The 25640-nt window shown below is 46.4% G+C and overlaps 2 protein-coding genes across 6 annotated transcripts in view; one reads left to right on the top strand and one right to left on the bottom strand.

Annotated features, from left to right (window-relative positions):
• Nucleotides 1-5891, top strand: part of kpnb1 (karyopherin (importin) beta 1) — a 31169-nt gene extending 25278 nt beyond the window's left edge. For 2 of the 5 annotated variants that reach the window (XM_079591602.1, XM_079591604.1), the window contains exons 16-22: nt 272-354; nt 714-821; nt 1572-1715; nt 2740-2845; nt 2929-3043; nt 3676-3837; nt 4288-5344. In XM_079591602.1, coding sequence (XP_079447728.1) covers nt 272-354; nt 714-821; nt 1572-1715; nt 2740-2845; nt 2929-3043; nt 3676-3837; nt 4288 — 719 coding nt within the window. In that variant the 3' untranslated portion in view covers nt 4289-5344. Of the gene's footprint in view, nt 1-271; nt 355-713; nt 822-1571; nt 1716-2739; nt 2846-2928; nt 3044-3675; nt 3838-4211 lie in introns of all 5 variants that reach the window. The other 3 variants (XM_079591603.1, XM_079591601.1, XM_079591605.1) reach the window with 3 other exon arrangements.
• Nucleotides 5892-14129: 8238 nt separating this feature from the next.
• On the bottom strand, nt 14130-17752 carry csf3b (colony stimulating factor 3 (granulocyte) b). The gene is made up of 5 exons (XM_079591242.1): nt 17378-17752; nt 17035-17183; nt 16685-16783; nt 14928-15068; nt 14130-14461 (listed from the first exon to the last, which is right to left on the bottom strand). The coding sequence occupies exons 1-5, from the start codon at nt 17601-17603 to the stop codon at nt 14273-14275; spliced, it is 804 nt and encodes a 267-aa protein (XP_079447368.1). The 5' UTR covers nt 17604-17752; the 3' UTR covers nt 14130-14272.
• Between the last annotated feature and the right edge of the window lie 7888 nt (nt 17753-25640).

The following is a 25640-nucleotide window of genomic DNA, read 5'->3' as shown; positions in this document are numbered from 1 at the left end:
TATCTGCGCTGTTCACACTAGTGGAAGGGTTAGGTTAGGGTGAGGCCTGCATAATCCCGGTGCTCGCGTCAGCTACCGCGTCTGCTTACTGCTGGAAACATCACAAGCGGCCACATAGTAAATAGCGGCGCACGTTCTCTGGCGTGTAAGTGGTTATTGTAAACTTATTTGAGAAGCTTTCTGGACTAAAGCAAGCTTCACAATGAGTTCACAAGCTTTATTCAGTGTCGTTACAGCTGTGAATTAACTTTCCCTTTTCCTTCCAATCCAGTTTTGGGCAGTGATTTCTTGAAATACATGGAAGCCTTCAAGCCGTTCCTGGTCATCGGGCTGAAGAATTACGCAGAATATCAGGTAATGCGTGTGCCGAAGCACAGTTTGCTGATGATTGTTCCTCCTGCTGCTTTGAGGATTTGCAGCTCAGGATTTTGAATCATCACAGAGAAAGCGAGTCTATTTCACCCAGCGTGTGCCGACCTTGCGGTCTCGTGGCCACGCTGGATATTGCGGGACTCTACAACTGCAGGAGTTAGGGCTAACCCTCACCCACACAATCTCTTCTAGAATATAACCTGGAGCTTCAGATTTAAAATGGAGTTGTTTACACTGATGTATGGTATGGTAGGGTGTGTTAAAATCGCATGGCCAATGTAAAGTTCTTTGAAAGGTGTCCCACAGATGCGATGCATTGCTTGTCGTGTGTGTGTGCGCAGGTGTGTCTGGCTGCGGTGGGGCTGGTGTGTGATCTGTGTCGAGCGCTGATGGCCAATATTCTGCCTCACTGTGATGAAATGATGCAGCTACTGCTGGAAAACCTGGGTGTAAGTAATAGCCATTTCCTTAAAGACACGTGTGTGTGTGCGTGCGCGCGCATGTGCAACAGAACACCCTGAAATCACGCATCTGTACAATGTGAGTGGTATTGCGCTACTACTATAACCCTATGTGACATACCATATTTTCTGGAAAAGATGCACCTGGTCAAATGCAGAGTTTAGCTGCCCTCACAACATATCCTTTAAATTCAGTGGAATTCAGCACTAAAATGAAATATCAGTATAAAACAAATTATAGCAGCATTCATTATAAACCAGTTTCGTTTTAAATTAGTTTGAGTTTGAACTACCTGCATGTGAGAAAATACAAATAAACTTGAGCTTGCGTACTAATGCACACGTGTGCTGGTTCCGAAGCGCTGTCTGCATGCTTGGTGTTAATTGCTGTATATCAATTGCAACGTTTCAGGAAAGTTACTTTATTTTCTAGAAAACACGTAATTAAGATCTCCTAATCACTGTAGTATTCAGGTTGTCTGGCTTTTAGGAAATAGTGTCAATATTTGATGTTTTTCATCCCATTGACCAGATCAAAGATGTCCTTACAAATAACCGCTGTGGTGTGTGACAAGGGTATTATAGTTTACCGAAACAAACTAAAACTTAATCGAGGGCAGTGTCAGGCAATAAGAAAACAAATGGGGTCAATTGTGATGTTGAATTTAATTGAAGCTTTCGTTTGATTTGGCCCTCTGTAAAGCAGAAGTAGAGTAATGCTGTAACGTGTGTTTGCAGAACGAGAACGTGCACCGGTCTGTGAAACCCCAGATCCTGTCTGTCTTCGGGGATATTGCTCTTGCCATTGGAGGGGAATTCAAGAAGTACCTGGACATTGTGCTGGACACACTGCAGCAGGCCTCGCAGGCACAGGTGGACAAGGTAACGACACACACACACACACACACACACACACACCTGCAAAACCCAAGACACTACCAGCACACACACACACACCTGCACAACACTACCAGCACACACACACACCTGCAAAACCCAAAACACTACCAGCGCACACACACACACACACACCTGCACAACACTACCAGCACACACACACCTGCAAAACCCAAAACACTACCAGCACACACACACACACACACCTGCACAACACTACCAGCACACACACACCTGCAAAACCCAAGACACTACCAGCACACACACACACACCTGCACAACACTACCAGCACACACACACACACCTGCAAAACCCAAAGCACTACCAGCACACACACCTGCACAACACTACCAGCACACACACCGTAGTGGAGTGTGTGCGATCTGATAGTACTCATAAAATGTCTTCAAGGTTGGCAGGTCTGTGTTCGTAGAGTTATTTGCACACAGCCTTTTCAATAATGGCGGATGCTGGTGTTTCGCATGCGTTCGGCCAATCAGCGTATACTACCGTCACGGATGGTTCCTATAGCGCGGGCTAGACCGGCTCTGTGAGGAGTACTTCTCCTTTGTCCATGAGAAAGTGCCGTTATTCTCTGCTCTTCTCAACGCCTGGTGCTTCCCCTCAGCACAAGTTTCGTTTTAAAGCGCAGTACTCCAACTTTGAGAATATTCATAGCGAATTCTGAATGACAGGAGTCTGGACCAATGAAATGTGAGTTTGAAACTCGTGCTGATGTAAAGACGGCGATGTCACTCGCGCTGACAGACGCAAGCGTGCGCAGACGCCGAGGTGTGTGTGGGAATAGATGATCTCGGATGCGCGGTGTAACACAGCTGGCCATGCGTGGCTTATAGTTGGGTTAAGAAGGACATTCATTCTTCCTCTGGGGTCGTTAGCAATATCAAGTTGGCCTTTTCCTGAACAACTGCTGCTTTTCTTCTTTCAAACTGGAAGCTAAACCAGGCTAACTGGGAGATTAACGAGTGTCTGCTTATGTGCTTTCAGACAGACTATGATATGGTGGACTATTTGAATGAGCTGAGAGAAGGCTGTCTGGAAGCTTACACTGGGATCATCCAGGGCTTGAAAGGAGACCAGGAGAATGTACACCGTGAGTTTACCTTGATGTCCATCTCGTAACTGTGAAGATGATAACGCTTCATGTATAAACCATGTTTCCCTCCCTCTGTGCAGCCGACGTAATGCTGGTACAGCCTCGTGTGGAGTTTATCTTGTCTTTCATTCAACACATTGCTGAGGACGAAGACCGCTCTGACGGGGTCGTGGCCAACGCTGTAGGCCTCATAGGGTAAGTTCTCGCCGGTCCACAGATGTAGGGTTTCCCACTCGCTCAGACGGGCCAGTGCTAAGGCTTTCACTGAAGGGTTAGACCAATATAGCCTTGTATTCTCACGAAGTGCAGTTTCACAGTTCTTAATTCCAGAGAATACAATAAAAGTAATAACATAAGAGCAGATAAACGCATGACAAGCCAGTGTTTTCCCTTCATCAACTCTTCTGTGTTAGGGCTGGTCTGACCGTAGTATTGAGGTAAGAGAGTTAAAGTCCCATCAGCGGTCCTGAGTGTCTCCCGCTGGCAGTGCGGTCAAGCCCTGGACCGGTTACTAAAACAATACTAGGTTTAGTCTGTAAACTGGCCAGTCTTTTCTTCATTAGTCTTCAACCTTTTGGGCTCATTAGGGTTCAGAGCTCCAGCCGGAGGATCTTGATTCTCCAAGAGAACGGTTCTCAGTGGTTGTGCTGTGCGTTTATGCAGAGGTTATAGTGTAGATTAGCCTCTCGCGAGTCGTTGGGTTTAGAAGGACACTGTCGTTTTCTTTTTTGGGTGATTCTTATTAATCCTGTAGCTAGTTTATTGCTCTAGCATGTTTCTTCTGTTGCTCTAGCATGCAAGTTGACATTTCTTCCCCCCTCCTAAAGTGACCTGTGTACAACTTTTGGGAAAGACGTGATGAAGCTGGTAGAGGTTCGACCTCAGATCAACGATCTGCTGACTGAAGGCCGGAGGTCCAAGATCACCAAGACCAAGACTTTAGCCACGTGGGCCACGAAGGAGCTGCGCAAGCTGAAGAGCCAAGCTTGGTATGTGTGTGCACCTCACTCACCCGCCCGGTGTTTCTGCAGGGCCTCATGCGCATGTACACACACGAAGGCGTCTGCTTTTATGACTGCTGAGATGTCAGTCCACGTCTTCAGGCCTGTTCACACCAACATGAATGTTTGGCACGATACGTCTGTCCGCCTTATGTCTAGACCAATGCTGAGGAACCATCAGATGTGCTGAGAGAATGGGCCGTTTGCTCATTAATTTTAGATGCATAGAGAAGTGAAGCCTATTCATTTGAGGGTGAACTGTGGCATTTACATGTTTCTCACTGTGTTTTAGCATCGCTTAAGCTCCTCGAAGGCCATTATTGTAGATCGCTTCTCAGCCATTGTTTTCTTGTTGTTTTCAGATTACTGGCTGTGGAAACTCTACCAAGAATAATGGAAATCAAACCCACTGAGGTTTCTTCTGTCTTTTACACATAGAAGTCGAAGCAGAAGTGACGTGTGCGCTGAGATGAGTGTCTGAGAATGTGAGCGAGTGAGAACGAGTGCGAGAGACATCACACCACCTTCAGAGAGCAACTCCAGCAGTTGCCAGCAGAAAACTCAGCGGCCCACGACCTTCACCTCTTCATGTGCAGAACGTGTCTGACCCCACAAAAATTATTAAAAATTATCTACATTCTGTACACACTTGTTTGAAAAGCTAGTGCATCATATTAGTCCAGCCAGCTACAGAAAGGACAGTTTTGTTCATTCATCTTTGAGGTGTTGCGGCTGCAGATTGTTCCCTATTACACGATTCATTTGTCAGAAGATGCGAGAAGGAAATGCTGCTGGAGTTTATAATGGCGTGACTGGAGTGTGAGTGTGTGAATGAACCGAGGGGAAGCTGTTTCCACATCCCCTCTTACTATTTCAACCAATAATAAATAAACATGATAAATATCTTGTTTGCAAATTCCGTGAGATGCACTTATGTAACCCCTGGAGAGCGGCAGGTAGTCGGGGACGGGCAGCACTCGGGTGAACTGGCGCTGAGCTTCGTCATGCTTTCTGAAAGTCAATTGCTGCAGTAAATCCCCCCCCCCCTTTTTTTTTTTAAACTAAATAAAATAAATGGTTCTCTTATTAGTATGGATGGTGCAGATACGCAGAGCTTTCGTCTGTCCTAGGGAGGAAGACTTTCGCCACTCGAGGGGAAGTCTAGCGGAGCGCTCTGTTCCAAGGGTTCAGGATTACACACTTCCTACTTTATTCTCCATTTGTTTTGCAGGAAAATGAGTGCCAAATCCTTGTGGATACCAATGGACTTGAGCTTAATATGTTAACATGTAGAAGATGCAAAATAAACATGTCAACAATGTCACAAATTTATTTGCATTGATATGCTTTGGTTGTAATTTTTTTTATTTGTTTCTTGCGGCACTTAATTGGAGTCATTCACCGAGCTTTTAAAAAGAGACAATGGACAGAATTAGACATTTGTATGAGGTTATATTTTTCCATTGATATGAAAATAAAGTTAAATTAAACCTTTGTTTGTACTTCTGATAAATTTCCTTGTAATGCACAGTCATAATTCGCATCAAGGCAGGCCAGTTTTACAGAACGCCGTGATCTCCAATCTTTACTGGATCCAATGGCACTTACACCTTTAATGTGTTGAAGAACTGGCCTCGGACACGACTGGGTTAGCCTGCTGATGTCTTCTCCACATGTATGAGGGTCATGTTGATGTTCAACATTATTCTGAAATGTGCTTCAAGTTTTATAGACTTAGCTGATGCGGGTGTTATGGGAAGTTTTCCAGAAGCTAGTAGATTCTGCAAGAGCTGTTAGCAAACCCAACTCAAGACTCTGCCTTTACTGGAAACATTGGTTCATAAAGTCAGTGTGATCCTGAGGTGTTCTATCAAGCGGTAAGAGTAAAGGCGAACAGATTTTGCATGACTGGTGTTGAATAAAAGAGCCTGGTTTGAAACACTGGTGCAGTTTACTTGTTGATGGATGTCACATAATACACGTGAACTCTCGAGCCACCTTGTGCATTTATCAGTCGTTTTAAACCGAATAAATGAGCCGCCTAAAAGTTTGGTGTTTCATGCTGATGCTTTCTTGCATGGTTTTCTTTTTTGCCTGCTAGATGTGTTTATATGAAATAAGTACAACTGGTGTTGGTGTGCACCATTATTACCTTAAAGGAACTATTATGCACCTTTTTAAAAATGTAATACAAGTCTCAGGTGTCCCCAGAATGTGTCTGAAGTTTCAGCTCAAAATACCCCACAGATCATTTATTGTACCATGTTGTAAATGCCCATTTTGCAAGTAAACGTTGTTTTCGTGCATGTATCTTTAAATGCAAATGAGCTGAAGAAGAAGGCGGAGCTTGTACAGATCGTGCCTCCTTTCATACTCTGCCAAAAACTAACAAAGCATATGTTTGGTTTAGATTATCATCTCTATCCAGGACATTGGAGTTCATCATACTGAAAGTTTATTATCTGCATGTGTAAACTTCTGATATATGGTTTTCTGAGCTGGCTGTCCCGTGAGTATCAAACTAAGTTCTCTTTCACGTCTTATTGCGCTTAAACTGTCAAATACACACAAAGTTCACATAAACACCGTCGGTCATGGCTATGAATGTAAACAGCAAGTAAAGAAATATTAGATCTGTTTATTAAAGTGAAAGCAGTGAATATACAAGGGTCATTCTACGAAAATGGTGGCTTTCCTGTCCCGGCCTCAATCACCAGGAAAAACACTTAAAAGTGTCAGATAATGACACAAAATGTATGTTTTTTGTTTTAATTGAAGTGTTTTATTGTTAATAAAACATTTGTAAGACAGTTATATTGCAAACTATTTTTTATATATATTGTAGAACACGGTTAGCACCATGAAATTGGCTTGTCCCTCGGGTCAGGAGTCGTGGTTTAGTGACATATTTTGAGTTAAATAATGTATTTTTCTCCCCCTTTAAATGTCATAATACAAAGGGAAGTAGTATAGTTATTTAATGGACTACTTAAAAAACTAAAATATAAACTAAATATTATAAATAATTTACAGGGAATACCTGTCCCTCAATTTCATGTCACTGGTGTTACAATTAAAAAAAAACACCACTTTGAAAAAAATTCAACATCCTTGCCAACTTCTTCCTGGGTCAAAGGCTCATTGTTGGCGTGGCTGTTTTGAAAAGCACATTGTGAGTGTGAACTCTCTCTTCATCTCTTAGCAATTTGATAAATAATTTGCTAATTTCATGCGAGGACTTAAGAGGTGTCACTGGTGTTCTACAGTTTATAGTAAGGGGAAAGGAAATTTTATTAATATAATTTTTCAAATTGCATGATTAAGTGATTAATTTACAATTTAAGAAGTGTGGTTTGAGCTACTGTGGCCGCCATCTTAGATATGCCATTTTGTCTGCAGATTTGTCACTGGTGTTATCGTCACTGGTGTTACTGTTGCTGCTGGTAACACCAGTGACATGATGATAACACCAGTGACAATCAATAACACCACTAAATTTTTTCTCAACATAAGGTTTCATAAAAGCCTCAACAATTATATTAATAAAGACTTGTTAGCATTTCATTACTGTTTTAATATTGTAAACACATAAAATTGCTTTCCTTTTGACAGATATGTCACTGGTGTTACATTGCGTCACTGGTGTTACCGCATGGCATATTGTTTTTCTGGCATCAGAGTTGCCCAGTTTCATAGAATATGGTTTTTGTATCTACCTAACTGTTGCTGCATTCATTAGTAAGCATTTTAAGGATATGATCATTCAATTTTGATCACTCAACCTCAATTATTTCTAATGTTACAACAAAAAACACAATGGTAGAAATAGAAAAATGTCACACAATAGAACTTTACACATGCCTGTTTAAAGTAAATTATTACTAGTTAAGATAATTTCTTAATATTACATTAACTTTTTCTTTATATGATTATGTATGCAAATTAAATAGTCAAATTACATTCTGGGAAGCCTGAATTGTCATCTAAAATATAGGTAACACCAGTGACAAAAAAGCAGCACAAGCATTTTTTAATGTAATGTAGTAAAAATATAAAAATACATTAAGCTGTCATTTAAGTTGATTTATAATGTTAAGAGGTTGACTATTATCTGACTATAGGTTTTGGTATAAAAAAAAGAATTACATTTTAAAAAAGTTGTCTGTTCAAAAAGCCACCATTTTCATAGAATGACCCACAATACCGACTGCTAAATATGCTATGAATCAAACAACAAAAGAAAAACTGAAAATCACTCACTGCTCTTGATTGAATAACTTAGTAGCTTTAATAAGAACACATTTCCAGCCGCTCTGGTTGAGTTAGATCATTCCCCCAGCAGGAACAGTCCAGGTGAAGCTTTGCCCTGATTTCTTTAAGACTGAGGCTCGGCTTCCCCTATAATGTCAAAAAATTAATGGTCAAATAAAAATATGTTCTATTGTGTTAACAGTTCATTGACTAAAAATGCGTTAGAACACGTTGATCTCGAAGACTAGTTAGTTCAGAATTAGCTACATATAGCAGGTCGGCTGACTCGATCTCCTTCTCACACATTCCCGTAGCGTCACAGTGCGCTTCCCTGTTGAAGCCTGGCGTCCATTGACTTCATTGGGGCTGCTTTGAACAGTTTTTTTCTGCGCTTCGAAACTAGACGGTCATTGGATAAATGCTGCGATTATGTCCCGCCCACTGACTCTCAGCGTCTCTGGGGGTGAATGGAGGAGTGGGCTGGCCTGGACTCCAGGCTTCTGCGTGATGATTGGAGGGTCTGTCGAAAGACTGCATCTCCTTTTGATTGACCGCGATTTTGTACTATAAAAAGCCGCTGAAGCTCGGAGTCCCATCTCGGATTTTGCAAGTGTTCAAATTTTGCAAGTGTCTTCCCCTCTGTGAAAGACCAGCAGCCGCCACTGGACGGCACCACGCGTTCACTTGCAGAACGCACGTTTCTGCATGGCACGTCTGAAGTAATGAGTTTAGTTAAAAGGGAGCAGAGCCAATGGTTGTTCTCTAGGCAAAAGTCAGTGACTTGAAGTTGATGCGAGCTGCAACTGGCAACCAGTGCAATTTAATGAAGAGAGTGACGAGTACTCTTTTCGGCTCGTTAAAGACCACTCTACCTGCAACATCTGGATCAGTTGCAGAGGTTTGGCCGAGCAAGCTGGAAGATCAGCCAGGAGAGCATTACAATAGTCCAGTCTGGATAGAACAAATGCCTGGAGAAGGAGTTGTGCAGCTCTGATTGGAAAGGCCTGATCCTCCTAATGTTGTACAAGGCAAATCTCCAGGACCGGCAGTTCTAGCAATGCGGACTGTAAAGTTCAATTGATCATCAATCACAACTGCAAGGTTCCTGGCTGACCTTGATGGAGTTATGGATGATGAAACTCGCTGAATGGAGAAGTTGTGATGAAGTGTTGGGTTGGCCGGGACCACGAGCAGCTCTGTCTTCACAAGGTTTAGTTGAAGGTGGCCAGAGATGTGTGTCTGTCAGGCTGAGATGCGGGCGGCTCCCGTCGGATCCTCCGGCTGGAATGAGAGCTAGAGTTGTGTGTCATCAGCGTAGCAGTGATAGGAAAAGCCATGTTTCTGAATCACAGATCTAGTGATGTCATGTAGATGGAGAAGAGAAGCGGTCCCAGCACTGAGCCCTGAGGCACTCCAGTAGCCAGATGTTGGGTTTTAGAAACCTCACCCCTCCACGACACCCTGAAGGACCTGCTGAGAGGTAAGACTTGAACCATTGGAGTGCGGTCCCTGAGATGCCCTTCGTCTTTAGGATTGACAGGAGGACAGGAGGGTTATAAACATGAACTTTAGAACAGCTTTAAATGTGAGGCAATTTTGTATCTCCGATTTTATTTCTGTCTGTAATTTTACCACAATAAGCGATTTTCTCAACATCTAGTTTCTCTGGTCACCTATAGGCTGTTGGTCTGATATGAATGAAATCTGGCACACATCAATGTGACCCTCATGACAACATTATCAGATGAATTTACAGGCGTATTTACATTTTTGCTGATAATTATGGAACTGTGATGCTACACTAAAGTGTCAAGGGCTGCGTCCGAAACCGCGTACTTCCCTACTATATAGTTGGGGGAAAGCAGAAGGCGAGTGAATAGTATGTCCGAATCCTTAGTATAAAGCATAAAAGAGTAAGCGAGAATTACCTGGGTGACGTACTAATTCTCGCGAGATTTGGACGTGCCTATACTAATAGTGCGTCCGAATATGCCTACTTTCCTACTATAAAGTAGGAGAAAACAGTACGTGAAAGGGTTAGTATGTCCGAAACCTCAGTACTCATAAAAGAGTAGGCGAGAAGTTCCCGGATGGCTTACTGCTTCTGCCCAGATTCTGAAGAGCTCGTAGACGGATACTCTTCTATCCCAGGAGGCCACGGGAGAGCATACGTCATTATCAAACATCGCGGAGATCAGCGACGCGGGTGCTTTCAAATGTGAGTAAACACGGTTCCTTGTGTTAAAATCGCATGTGTTGAACTACTGCAGACTGTTGAACTGATGAAGGTGTAAAGACGTTAGACAGTAGTGTGATTTTGCTGTAAAAACCTTTTTATTATGTATAGCTAACAGGGGAGCTTCAGTAAGCACTTTTGTAGGATTGTGAAGTTTCTGCAGACTGGTATATCATCATCACTGAGGATGAGGAGCCCGGAGCTGAATCCTGGAAATGGGGCCATGGATGAGAACCTCCATCACTCCACCGGCCCTTACGAGACCCTCCATCCCTCCTCCTGCCCTTACGAGACCCTCCATCCCTCCACCGGCCCTAACGAGACCCTCCATCCCTCCACCGGCCCTTACGAGACCCTCCATCCCTCCTCCTGCCCTTACGAGACCCTCCATCCCTCCACCGGCCCTTACGAGACCCTCCATCCCTCCTCCTGCCCTTACTAGACCCTCCATCACTCCACCGGCCCTTACGAGACCCTCCATCCCTCCTCCTGCCCTTACGAGACCCTCTATCCCTCCTCCTGCCCTTACGAGACCCTCCATCCCTCCACCGGCCCTAACGAGACCCTCCATCCCTCCACCGGCCCTTACGAGACCCTCCATCCCTCCACCGGCCCTTACGAGACCCTCCATCACTCCACCGGCCCTTACGAGACCCTCCATCACTCCACCGGCCCTTACGAGACCCTCCATCCCTCCTCCTGCACTTACGAAACCCTCCATCCCTCCACCGGCCCTTACGAGACCCTCCATCCCTCCTCCTGCCCTTACGAGACCCTCCATCACTCCACCGGCCCTTACGAGACCCTCCATCCCTCCTCCTGCCCTTACGAGACCCTCCATCACTCCACCGGCCCTTACGAGACCCTCCATCACTCCACCGGCCCTTACGAGACCCTCCATCCCTCCTCCTGCCCTTACGAGACCCTCCATCCCTCCACCGGCCCTAACGAGACCCTCCATCCCTCCACCGGCCCTTACGAGACCCTCCATCCCTCCTCCTGCCCTTACGAGACCCTCCATCCCTCCACCGGCCCTTACGAGACCCTCCATCCCTCCTCCTGCCCTTACTAGACCCTCCATCACTCCACCGGCCCTTACGAGACCCTCCATCCCTCCTCCTGCCCTTACGAGACCCTCTATCCCTCCTCCTGCCCTTACGAGACCCTCCATCCCTCCACCGGCCCTAACGAGACCCTCCATCCCTCCACCGGCCCTTACGAGACCCTCCATCCCTCCACCGGCCCTTACGAGACCCTCCATCACTCCACCGGCCCTTACGAGACCCTCCATCCCTCCTCCTGCCCTTACGAGACCCTCCATCCCTCCTCCTGCCCTTACGAGACCCTCCATCCCTCCACCGGCCCTAACGAGACCCTCCATCCCTCCACCGGCCCTTACGAGACCCTCCATCCCTCCTCCTGCCCTTACGAGACCCTCCATCCCTCCACCGGCCCTTACGAGACCCTCCATCCCTCCTCGGCCCTTACGAGACCCTCCATCACTCCACCGGCCCTTACGAGATCCTCCATCCCTCCACCGGCCCTTACGAGACCCTCCATCACTCCACCGGCCCTTACGAGACCCTCCATCCCTCCACCGGCCCTTACGAGACCCTCCATCCCTCCTCGGCCCTTACGAGAGCCGTACCGTACCGTACCATGCATTGGAAAAGCGCCATATGTCACTATCACCATCCATGTGTGCTGATGGCTTTCATAAAAATGTAAATGCTGATCCAACATACTTCAAACATTCAAATTTCAATAAGTGGTCATTCTTTGAGAAACTAACTTTACACCCATGACAGGGAAAGAACTGTTAAAATGAGGGAACAGTTTACTGTTATGTTATTTACCGTGAGAATAATATATACACATATACTGTAGCTTTCTGAAGGATGGTATTCACATAAAGACGGCTTTTTAATAAAAATATTAAAGGATTTTTCAGGCATTTATTAAATTATGACCATTACATATTTTTGATTCGTAAATATGTCAAAATTGTAATATTTTACAGAGACAAAATAAAAATAAATTTTTTTCTGAAATATTTTAATAGTTATTCACAAGATGGTGAAACATAATATATAAACAGTAATAAATACAAATCTGGTTAAATAGAAATCTACACCGCACCCATAGGGTACAACCTCTGTAAATATAAATAACATCTTAAAAATAATACTAACTACAATAAATAAATATATCAAAGTCATATAAAAACAGTATCCAGTTAAAACAATAGGGTTATTCCAAAGTTGAATTTAACTTTGCCAAGAAAACCCATTATAACTTTTGTATTACAAAAATACAGTTACAGAAAATACCAAGCTCATCCAGTTGGACATTGAGTTGTTGGTCTGGTTGGGTCACTGCGGGTCACCCATAGGACATTGAGTTGTTGGCCTGGTTGGGTTAGTGCGGGTCAGCCATAGGACATTGAGTTGTTGGCCTGGTTGGGTCAGTGCGGGTCAGCCATAGGACATTGAGTTGTTGGCCTGGTTGGGTTAGTGCGGGTCAGCCATAGGACATTGAGTTGTTGGCCTGGTTGGGTCAGTGCGGGTCACCCATAGGACATTGAGTTGTTGGCCTGGTTGGGTCACTGCGGGTCAGCCATAGGACATTGAGTTGTTGGCCTGGTTGGGTCAGTGCGGGTCAGCCATAGGACATTGAGTTGTTGGCCTGGTTGGGTCAGTGCGGGTCAGCCATAGGACATTGAGTTGTTGGCCTGCTTGGGTTAGTGCGGGTCAGCGATAGGACATTGAGTTGTTGGCCTGGTTGGGTCACTGCGGGTCAGTCATAGGACATTGAGTTGTTGGCCTGGTTGGGTCACTGCGGGTCAGCCATAGGACATTGAGTTATTGGCCTGCTTGGGTTAGTGCGGGTCAGCGATAGGACATTGAGTTGTTGGCCTGGTTGGGTCACTGCGGGTCAGCCATAGGACATTGAGTTGTTGGCCTGGTTGGGTCAGTGCGGGTCAGCCATAGGACATTGAGTTGTTGGCCTGGTTGGGTCACTGCGGGTCAGCCATAGGACATTGAGTTGTTGGCCTGCTTGGGTTAGTGCGGGTCAGCGATAGGACATTGAGTTGTTGGCCTGGTTGGGTCACTGCGGGTCAGCCATAGGACATTGTGTTGTTGGCCTGGTTGGGTCAGTGCGGGTCACCCATAGGACATTGAGTTGTTGGCCTGGTTGGGTCACTGCGGGTCAGCCATAGGACATTGAGTTGTTGGCCTGTTTGGGTCAGTGCGGGTCAGCCATAGGACATTGAGTTGTTGGCCTGGTTGGGTCGGTGCGGGTCAGCCATAGGACATTGAGTTGTTGGCCTGGTTGGGTCAGTGCGGGTCACCCATAGGACATTGAGTTGTTGGCCTGGTTGGGTCACTACGGGGCAGCCATAGGACATTGAGTTGTTGGCCTGGTTGGGTCACTGCGGGTCAGCCATAGGACATTGAGTTGTTGGTCTGGTTGGGTCAGTGCGGGTCAGCCATAGGACATTGAGTTGTTGGCCTGGTTGGGTCACTGCGGGTCAGCCATAGGACATTGAGTTGTTGGCCTGGTTGGGTCAGTGCGGGTCACCCATAGGACATTGAGTTGTTGGCCTGGTTGGGTCACTGCGGGTCAGCCATAGAACATTGAGTTGTTGGTCTGGTTGGGTCAGTGCGGGTCAGCCATAGGACATTGAGTTGTTGGCCTGGTTGGGTCACAGCGGGTCAGCCATAGGACATTGAGTTGTTGGCCTGGTTGGGTCACTGCGGGTCAGTCATAGAACATTGAGTTGTTGGCCTGGTTGGGTCAGTGCGGGTCACCCATAGGACATTGAGTTGTTGGCCTGGTTGGGTCACTGCGGGTCAGTCATAGAACATTGAGTTGTTGGCCTGGTTGGGTCACTGCGGGTCAGTCATAGAACATTGAGTTGTTGGCCTGGTTGGGTCACTGCGGGTCAGTCATAGACGCAGAGATGTGGCGAAGGGTCCGAAAAACGTCCTGGGTGAAGCTGCGCAGCTGCCGGAGGGTAAGATGAGCCGCCACTTGGACCTGAAAATCACTGTGGCGCTGCAGGGAAAGCCCTGGAAACCCGTCCTGGGATTCTGGACTGGGAATCTGGGCCAGTCGTTGCACCTGAGCCAGAAGAGAGAGAGCATTAATAATCTAAGATCAGCTCGTTTAGAAAGAAATGCTGAGTGTTGCTCAGTGAAATGTAATGTGTGCAATACTGTAGGGTTTTCAAGAAAAGGGGAAAGACCAGTTACTTTTTAGTTAATTTGTCACTTTAGGCCCTAAGTTTTTTTTTTTTTTTTTTTTCAAACATAATACGATTGGCAGCATTATTTAATTTTATAATAATTTGAATTACTCTAAAATGGTATGTATTCAGCCACATATAATAATAATCTAACATTATGTGTTCTTAAAGTCGGCATGAAACAGAAACGTCTTCAGAGAAGAGAAGAGGTGTTGGGAATATATTTTGATTCGTTACGAGGCATGTGAATTTTAACGATGATAAATCCTTGAGAATAAACGGCAATATTCCATTAAAACCAGACGTGATGTGATGGTGTAGAAGCTGGAGCGTGAGGATTACCTCTTGCACCTGATCACACAGATCTCGGACGCCCGCGAGCACAGGCTTCAGCTCTTCTGAGCACTTCAAGGCCACTCCGATTTCCTCCAGAAGTTTGTGGTGAAGATCCAGGCCGTTTACAATACGCTTTAAACTCGTTTCCTGGTCAAAACAAACAGTCAAGAACTGTTAAACGTGTTTTAACATGCAAGCTACATTCATTTAAAACATATAAATAGGAATTATGGAATTAATAGGAAATATAATTATGGAATTATTTGAACGAAAGTGGAGTAAAGACAGACTACATGTTTCTTATGAAATTTTAAAGAATTCTCTCGCCGCATTCCAGAAAGCTGCTAAAAATTACTACTTTTCTGAGCTGATTAGAAACAATAGTAACAGGCCCAATGTTTTATTTTCAATAATTGACTCTGCTCTAAATCCCACTATTGATCTTTTACCAGAGATTTCTGATTTTCTCTGTGAAGATTTTGAATTTCAGTCTGGTTTTAAATTACGTCATACAGAATCTGCACTTCTACGCGTCATGAATGATGTTCTGCTCACTACTGACACAGGGCAATCTGTAGCTCTTGTCCTTTTAGACCTTAGCTCTGCTTTTGACTTGGTCGACCATGATATTTTAATGTCTCGTCTTGAGGCATGTACAGGTTTTGAGGGGATGGTGTTGAAATGGTTCCGCTCATATTTGATTAACAGAAGCTATTCTGTTCATATCGGGAAACAGTGCTCATCCAGAATGAAACTTGGGTGTGGTGTTCCGCAGGGTTCTATTCTTGGGCCAGAACTATTTAATCTGTATATGTTACCTTTAGGTTCTATTTTAACTAAACATGGCATTTCTTTTCACCTGTATGCCGACGATACCCAAATGTACCTGCCTCTAAAGCGTGACGATAAGTTGGCTTTACAGCCACTACTAAACTGTATAGATGACCTGAAATCATGGCTTACTGCTAACTTTTTGAGTCTGAATGAAAGCAAGACGGAAATTATCGTGTTTGGCCCCAGTGATCGTAATACACATGTTTGTGACCTCCAAACGTTGTCACCTTACAGCACTACCTGTATTCGGAATCTGGGGGTCTGGATTGACAACAACATTACCCTTGAAAAGCAGATAAGTGCGGTGGTAAAGTCTTGCTTCTTTCACCTCCGTCTCTTAGCAAAGGTTAAACCATTTTTGTCTGGTAAGCACTTTGAGATAGCTTTGCATGCTTTTGTAACATCCAGATTGGACTATTGTAATTCTTTATATATTGGGATTTCTCAGAAACACATCACCCGTCTACAAATAGTCCAAAATGCAGCTGTCCGCCTTCTCAAAGGAAAACGAAAATTTGAACATATTACGCCAGTTCTGACTTTCAATATACCCTGACTTGAGCGACTATACTTCTCTTTGATGTGCATCTTTACTGGTCTTACTGTCTTCCCTTATTGGCCTTGTTAAGCACTTTGGTCAACGCCAGTTGTTTTTAAATGTGCTATACAAATAAAATTGTATTGTATTATTTGGGGTGATGCCAGTGTTTAAACTCGATTTGATTCAGAATTAGATCCATAAATTAGAAGATCTGCTGTCCTGCTTCAACACAGTTATGCTTCATCTATATCAAATAGCTAAATGCTCTACTGGCTCTAAAATCATCAATAGCAACATGCATCTCAATAGTATTCCTAAACATTATTGTATGCTTCTTCCAGTTCTATATTTAACATGCACAAACTTTACCATGCTAGAGAGTATTTACCATGGTGAGCTCCTCTGACTTGAGCACTGGAGGCGCAGGAATGCCAATGTCACTTAATAAATAATCCAAGCTTTTTGCTTCACTGGAAAGAGTCAAACCCTGCAAACAAACAAACAAACAAACAAACAAACAAACAGTTTCCATTATTATACAACGCCAATAATGAACTCCTGTATTCTGTATCACTGTTGTCAACTATGCATCGTCCATCGTGTAATCAGAAGTAAGATTAAATATGATCAATTTGGCAATATATTATTAACTTGTGCTGATCTAAAGTTTGTCCATGAAATGTAAGATCTAACCTAATTTGATAGTGCATTAATGTCTCTAAAGGTAAGCCTGCTCACCGCTGATGTGACGCACGCGTCGTGCGCTCCGCGAATGTCGCCCAGGATCTTCTTCGCTAAACTCATGGCGTTCTCCACCGCGAGCGTCAGCTCGTGCCCGCGGAGTGGCGCGTTATAGACCAGCGTCAAACAGCAGTGCGCGACGAGAACTGCGGAAAACACATCAGAACATCAGAACTGTACATCACAAACACTGCCGGACCCGACGCGCCACACACACACACACGCGCGCGCAGCGAGTGCACAGCGAACACAGCTGTACTGGATCATTTTTAGTTTTTATCTTAATTTGTATCATTATTCGTAATGTGTTATATTTTTTAAATGGTTAAGATCTACTTACTGAGGTAGAACTTCATTGTGGTTCGAAGTGTATCTGATATGTTGCAGTGGATTTCTACTCTATTTAAACCCCCTGAGATTGTCCAACCAGGGAAACTTCCATGAGTGATCCAGGTTGCGTGTGTTGCGTGTGCACTGGCGTGTGAGGTGCGTTGCGAAAAAACATAAAAGAAAAGAAGCATTTCTAATGTTTCCGGATGTTGGGATGAGGGGGATATGACACTCATTTATGACACTCATGATAATCATTTAACATGACACAAATACACTATCACACAAGCGCTGAGCTCACGGGAATTCTTCAGTTTCGTCACTGCAGGAAGAACAACACTAACCACTCCTTTATCAGCGTCATGAGCGTTTAATAGTTGCTCAATTCGTTATTTCCCATCCGGTGTTTCCTGCACACTTTAACAATCTATACATCCTTCGTGGGAATGGTCAGAAATATAATGTCTTCATCATTGCGATGGGAGAAAAAAAGATTTTTAATCAATGTTTTTTCATTTCTGATCATGCTTTAATCTCTTCAGCAAGAAGTCTCAGGAGACGATCAGAATAATTGCGCAGGAACTAAACGATTGAATTACACAACAAATTAATTATATTAGTCAGCACACTTTTAATTATAAAACACAATTTCATTATTAATTATTAATTATGATTAAGCTAATTGTGCCAGCTTATTCTCATGTACAATATCTCAAATGATCAGATATATGTATCCTAAAAGCGTCAAAACAATTACAATAAAAAAAACTTTGATAACATCATAATGAATATAAATTTACCTCAACATGTTCTCCATTACTTCCCCAGTTCTATTCTAATAATGGAGAAATCTGCAGTTCTGATTGAGTTTCGTCATTGATTCACCGTTTTGAAATGGCCTATTCTTATATAATGAGAACCGAATAAATAAGTTATTAAGAACCGAGCTGTCGGATGAGATCGAGTTTTACTGGCAGTTCAAAGCATCTTTAGTTCTTATTTTCTGTCTAATATAGAACTTCACTGTAATGGTTAGTTTGGACTGCCTTTAATGGACACAATATTTAAACACTGATTTTACATTGATTTAAACAAATAATAAATAAAAAAACAGCCAGTAGTTTTTAGCGTTTGTAGGCAATAATTTGAATATGCTGGAATAGAAAAAGAGAATTTAAAGCTACAACTCTGTTCTTTGTTATGTGTTTAAATACATTTTGAAGAACAAGACTGAATATTTTTTAATTAAATTAAATTATTTAATAAATCTACCGATATTAAGGGTTCTCAATTATGCCTGATTCACACAGACAGCGTTTCTGATGCAAAACAGAGCTTTACATTTTAAATATTTAATTTAAGTTTCCCAGAGATTTTAAGTTAACATTTTCAATAATTTAGCAACATATTTTCACAGTTTTCTGGTGGTCATGATGACATTCAGGTAAACACATAACCCTTTTGTTCAAGTGTTTTATTTTTTGTTTTTTTTTGTTTTAATTTAACATTATGATCAACTTCATTATTAGCTTTTCGATAACTCACTGACCTCCGTTTGGTGTTGATAGGGAATTGAATATATTTTTTTTCACTTTGTATTTTTAGATCAATGGTAGGCCTACAAAAATCCTATTAAAATGTATGGGACAAAAATTAGTCATAGGCTATTATATTATCTAAAATGTGTAATTTACTAACTCTAATATTAGTAACCCAGCACTGTGTAAAGTGTGTGTATATATATTGCGGATACTATAGTATTGTAGGTGCAACTGCCATCAAACACTCCCTGAGCTTTAGAGAGAGAGAGAGAGTGTGTGTGTGTGTGTGTGTGTGTGTGTGCGTGCGTGCGTGCGTGCGTGTGTGTGTGTGTGCGTGTGTGTGTGTGCGCGTGCGTGCGTGTGTGTGTGTGTGTTCCTTCACTGTGGCTTTTGGCTTTCTCAGTTGAGGACACTAAATATTCAACATTATTACATGGCTTGGTTGAATTCTAATGTAGAATGCGTTCTGTTATTTCTTGATAACACACCGTTGCTAAGGACAATACACCGTTGCCATGAGAAACAGTGGGGTCCTAATCAGCCTGTCGGGGTTGTATTCGCTATAACAACCGCCTCGCTCTACATTATCCCTAACATATTAAAGATCTGCTGCACTGACAGCATTATACGAGAACTGAGCTGGACGATGACATCACGGTTTACTCCAGAGCCGCTATATATATAAATTAACTAAATTAATAACTTTTTTACAACAAAAATGAACCATCACTGAACTAACTTAAGCTGGACTGTGGCGCTATTCTCTTCTAGATCTGCTGTACATCCGAAACAAACTTTGTTGCTTTATTTTGAAACAATCCGTACTGTAAAATGCGCTGTCTGAATAAAGGAGACTGGAGACGGGGAAGCTGCCGCTGGGAAACTCCAGGTCCGGCTCCAGTAGTATGAATAGAGGAGACTGGAGACGGGGAAGCTGCCGCTGGGAAACTCCAGGTCCGGCTCCAGTAGTATGAATAGAGGAGACTGGAGACGGGGAAGCTGCCGCTGGGAAACTCCAGGTCCGGCTCCAGTAGTATGAATAGAGGAGACTGGAGACGGGGAAGCTGCCGCTGGGAAACACCAGGTCCGGCTCCAGTAGTATGAATAGAGGAGACTGGAGACGGGGAAGCTTCCGCTGGGAAACTCCAGGTCCGGCTCCAGTAGTATGAATAGAGGAGACTGGAGACGGGGAAGCTGCCGCTGGGAAACTCCAGGTCCGGCTCCAGTAGTATGAATAGAGGAGACTGGAGACGGGGAAGCTTCCGCTGGGAAACTCCAGGTCCGGCTCCAGTAGTATGAATAGAGGAGACTGGAGACGGGGAAGCTGCCGCTGGGAAACTCCAGGTCCGGCTCCAGTAGTATGAATAGAGGAGACTGGAGACGGGGAAGCTGCCGCTGGGAAACTCCAGGTCCGGCTCCAGTAGTATGAATAGAGGAGACTGGAGACGGGGAAGCTGCCGCTGGGAAACTCCAGGTCCGGCTCCAGTAGTATGAATAGAGGAGACTGGAGACGGGGAAGCTGCCGCTGGGAAACACCAGGTCCGGCTCCAGTAGTATGAATAGAGGAGACTGGAGACGGGGAAGCTGCCGCTGGGAAACTCCAGGTCCGGCTCCAGTAGTATGAATAGAGGAGACTGGAGACGGGGAGGCTGCCGCTGGGAAACTCCAGGTCCGGCTCCAGTAGTATGAATAGAGGAGACTGGAGACGGGGAAGCTGCCGCTGGGAAACTCCAGGTCCGGCTCCAGTAGTATGAATAGAAGAGACTGGAGACGGGGAAGCTGCCGCTGGGAAACTCCAGGTCCGGCTCCAGTAGTATGAATAGAGGAGACTGGAGACGGGGAAGCTGCCGCTGGGAAACTCCAGGTCCGGCTCCAGTAGTATGAATAGAGGAGACTGGAGACGGGGAAGCTGCCGCTGGGAAACTCCAGGTCCGGCTCCAGTAGTATGAATAGAGGAGACTGGAGACGGGGAAGCTGCCGCTGGGAAACTCCAGGTCCGGCTCCAGTAGTATGAATAGAGGAGACTGGAGACGGGGAAGCTGCCGCTGGGAAACACCAGGTCCGGCTCCAGTAGTATGAATAGAGGAGACTGGAGACGGGGAAGCTTCCGCTGGGAAACTCCAGGTCCGGCTCCAGTAGTATGAATAGAGGAGACTGGAGACGGGGAAGCTGCCGCTGGGAAACACCAGGTCCGGCTCCAGTAGTATGAATAGAGGAGACTGGAGACGGGGAAGCTGCCGCTGGGAAACTCCAGGTCCGGCTCCAGTAGTATGAATAGAGGAGACTGGAGACGGGGAAGCTGCCGCTGGGAAACACCAGGTCCGGCTCCAGTAGTATGAATAGAGGAGACTGGAGACGGGGAAGCTGCCGCTGGGAAACACCAGGTCCGGCTCCAGTAGTATGAATAGAGGAGACTGGAGACGGGGAAGCTGCCGCTGGGAAACACCAGGTCCGGCTCCAGTAGTATGAATAGAGGAGACTGGAGACGGGGAAGCTGCCGCTGGGAAACTCTAGGTCCGGCTCCAGTAGTATGAATAGAGGAGACTGGAGACGGGGAAGCTTCCGCTGGGAAACTCCAGGTCCGGCTCCAGTAGTATGAATAGAGGAGACTGGAGACGGGGAAGCTGCCGCTGGGAAACTCCAGGTCCGGCTCCAGTAGTATGAATAGAGGAGACTGGAGACGGGGAAGCTGCCGCTGGGAAACTCCAGGTCCGGCTCCAGTAGTATGAATAGAGGAGACTGGAGACGGGGAAGCTTCCGCTGGGAAACTCCAGGTCCGGCTCCAGTAGTATGAATAGAGGAGACTGGAGACGGGGAAGCTGCCGCTGGGAAACTCCAGGTCCGGCTCCAGTAGTATGAATAGAGGAGACTGGAGACGGGGAAGCTGCCGCTGGGAAACTCCAGGTCCGGCTCCAGTAGTATGAATAGAGGAGACTGGAGACGGGGAAGCTGCCGCTGGGAAACTCCAGGTCCGGCTCCAGTAGTATGAATAGAGGAGACTGGAGACGGGGAAGCTGCCGCTGGGAAACACCAGGTCCGGCTCCAGTAGTATGAATAGAGGAGACTGGAGACGGGTAAGCTGCCGCTGGGAAATCCAGGTCCGGCTCCAGTAGTATGAATAGAGGAGACTGGAGACGGGGAAGCTGCCGCTGGGAAACTCCAGGTCCGGCTCCAGTAGTATGAATAGAGGAGACTGGAGACGGGGAAGCTGCCGCTGGGAAACACCAGGTCCGGCTCCAGTAGTATGAATAGAGGAGACTGGAGACGGGGAAGCTGCCGCTGGGAAACTCCAGGTCCGGCTCCAGTAGTATGAATAGAGGAGACTGGAGACGGGGAAGCTGCCGCTGGGAAACACCAGGTCCGGCTCCAGTAGTATGAATAGAGGAGACTGGAGACGGGGAAGCTGCCGCTGGGAAACTCCAGGTCCGGCTCCAGTAGTATGAATAGAGGAGACTGGAGACGGGGAAGCTGCCGCTGGGAAACACCAGGTCCGGCTCCAGTAGTATGAATAGAGGAGACTGGAGACGGGGAAGCTGCCGCTGGGAAACTCTAGGTCCGGCTCCAGTAGTATGAATAGAGGAGACTGGAGACGGGGAAGCTTCCGCTGGGAAACTCCAGGTCCGGCTCCAGTAGTATGAATAGAGGAGACTGGAGACGGGGAAGCTGCCGCTGGGAAACTCCAGGTCCGGCTCCAGTAGTATGAATAGAGGAGACTGGAGACGGGGAAGCTGCCGCTGGGAAACTCCAGGTCCGGCTCCAGTAGTATGAATAGAGGAGACTGGAGATGGGGAAGGTGCCGCTGGGAAACTCCAGGTCCGGCTCCAGTAGTATGAATAGAGGAGACTGGAGACGGGGAAGCTGCCGCTGGGAAACTCCAGGTCCGGCTCCAGTAGTATGAATAGAGGAGACTGGAGACGGGGAAGCTGCCGCTGGGAAACTCCAGGTCCGGCTCCAGTAGTATGAATAGAGGAGACTGGAGACGGGGAAGCTGCCGCTGGGAAACTCCAGGTCCGGCTCCAGTAGTATGAATAGAGGAGACTGGAGACGGGGAAGCTGCCGCTGGGAAACACCAGGTCCGGCTCCAGTAGTATGAATAGAGGAGACTGGAGACGGGGAAGCTGCCGCTGGGAAACTCCAGGTCCGGCTCCAGTAGTATGAATAGAGGAGACTGGAGACGGGGAAGGTGCAGTTCTCCATCAGTCATGTGACCTCAGGAGACTCGGGGATGCTGTGCAGTTCTCCATCAGTCATGTGACCTCAGGAGACTCGGGGAAGGTGCAGTTCTCCATCAGTCATGTGACCTCAGGAGACTCGGGGATGCTGTGCAGTTCTCCATCAGTCATGTGACCTCAGGAGAGTCGGGGATGCTGTGCAGTTCTTCATCAGTCATGTGACCTCAGGAGACTCGGGGATACTGTGCAGTTCTTCATCAGTCATGTGACCTCAGGAGACTCTGGGATGCTGTGCAGTTCTCCATCAGTCATGTGACCTCAGGAGACTCGGGGATGCTGTGCAGTTCTCCATCAGTCATGTGACCTCAGGAGACTCGGGGATGCTGTGCAGTTCTCCATCAGTCATGTGACCTCAGGAGAGTCGGGGATGCTGTGCAGTTCTCCATCAGTCATGTGACCTCAGGAGACTCTGGGATGCTGTGCAGTTCTCCATCAGTCATGTGACCTCAGGAGACTCGGGGATGCTGTGCAGTTCTCCATCAGTCATGTGACCTCAGGAGACTCGGGGATGCTGTGCAGTTCTCCATCAGTCATGTGACCTCAGGAGACTCGGGGATGCTGTGCAGTTCTCCATCAGTCATGTGACCTCAGGAGACTCGGGGATGCTGTGCAGTTCTCCATCAGTCATGTGACCTCAGGAGAGTCGGGGATGCTGTGCAGTTCTTCATCAGTCATGTGACCTCAGGAAACTCGGGGATGCTGTGCAGTTCTCCATCAGTCATGTGACCTCAGGAGACTCTGGGATGCTGTGCAGTTCTCCATCAGTCATGTGACCTCAGGAGACTCGGGGATGCTGTGCAGTTCTTCATCAGTCATGTGACCTCAGGAGACTCTGGGATGCTGTGCAGTTCTTCATCAGTCATGTGACCTCAGGAGACTCGGGGATGCTGTGCAGTTCTTCATCAGTCATGTGACCTCAGGAGACTCGGGGATGCTGTGCAGTTCTCCATCAGTCATGTGACCTCAGGAGACTCTGGGATGCTGTGCAGTTCTTCATCAGTCACGTGACCTCAGGAGACTCGGGGATGCTGTGCAGTTCTTCATCAGTCACGTGACCTCAGGAGACTCGGGGATGCTGTGCAGTTCTTCATCAGTCACGTGACCTCAGGAGACTCGGGGATGCTGTGCAGTTCTTCATCAGTCATGTGACCTCAGGAGACTCGGGGATGCTGTGCAGTTCTCCATCAGTCATGTGACCTCAGGAGACTCGGGGATGCTGTGCAGTTCTTCATCAGTCACGTGACCTCAGGAGACTCGGGGATGCTGTGCAGTTCTTCATCAGTCACGTGACCTCAGGAGACTCGGGGATGCTGTGCAGTTCTTCATCAGTCATGTGACCTCAGGAGACTCTGGGATGCTGTGCAGTTCTTCATCAGTCATGTGACCTCAGGAGACTCGGGGATGCTGTGCAGTTCTTCATCAGTCATGTGACCTCAGGAGACTCTGGGATGCTGTGCAGTTCTTCATCAGTCACGTGACCTCAGGAGACTCGGGGATGCTGTGCAGTTCTTCATCAGTCACGTGACCTCAGGAGACTCGGGGATGCTGTGCAGTTCTTCATCAGTCATGTGACCTCAGGAGACTCTGGGATGCTGTGCAGTTCTTCATCAGTCATGTGACCTCAGGAGACTCGGGGATGCTGTGCAGTTCTTCATCAGTCATGTGACCTCAGGAGACTCTGGGATGCTGTGCAGTTCTTCATCAGTCATGTGACCTCAGGAGACTCGGGGATGCTGTGCAGTTCTTCATCAGTCACGTGACCTCAGGAGACTCGGGGATGCTGTGCAGTTCTTCATCAGTCACGTGACCTCAGGAGACTCGGGGATGCTGTGCAGTTCTTCATCAGTCACGTGACCTCAGGAGACTCGGGGATGCTGTGCAGTTCTTCATCAGTCATGTGACCTCAGGAGACTCGGGGATGCTGTGCAGTTCTTCATCAGTCATGTGACCTCAGGAGACTCGGGGATGCTGTGCAGTTCTTCATCAGTCATGTGACCTCAGGAGACTCGGGGATGCTGTGCAGTTCTCCATCAGTCACGTGACCTCAGGAGACTCGGGGATGCTGTGCAGTTCTCCATCAGTCACGTGACCTCAGGAGACTCGGGGATGCTGTGCAGTTCTTCATCAGTCACGTGACCTCAGGAGACTCGGGGATGCTCTGCAGTTCTTCATCAGTCACGTGACCTCAGGAGACTCGGGGATGCTGTGCAGTTCTTCATCAGTCATGTGACCTCAGGAGACTCGGGGATACTGTGCAGTTCTTCATCAGTCATGTGACCTCAGGAGACTCAGGGATGCTGTGCAGTTCTTCATCAGTCATGTGACCTCAGGAGACTCGGGGATACTGTGCAGTTTTCCGTCACGTGACCTCTTATGTGCTGGAGTCTGAGAGTTAATATGAGGGATGGGAACAGGCGGTGGGAAAGCCAGCTTGATGCTTGGCTAGAGTCAGGACTGGGTGGGAGAGAGGCATGAGGAGAAGATATCAGCCAATGCTGGA

This window comes from Phoxinus phoxinus, assembly GCF_949152265.1.
Source record: "Phoxinus phoxinus genome assembly, chromosome: 19".
Classification (NCBI taxonomy): domain Eukaryota; kingdom Metazoa; phylum Chordata; class Actinopteri; order Cypriniformes; family Leuciscidae; genus Phoxinus; species Phoxinus phoxinus.
This window is presented reverse-complemented; position numbering and strand designations above follow the sequence as displayed.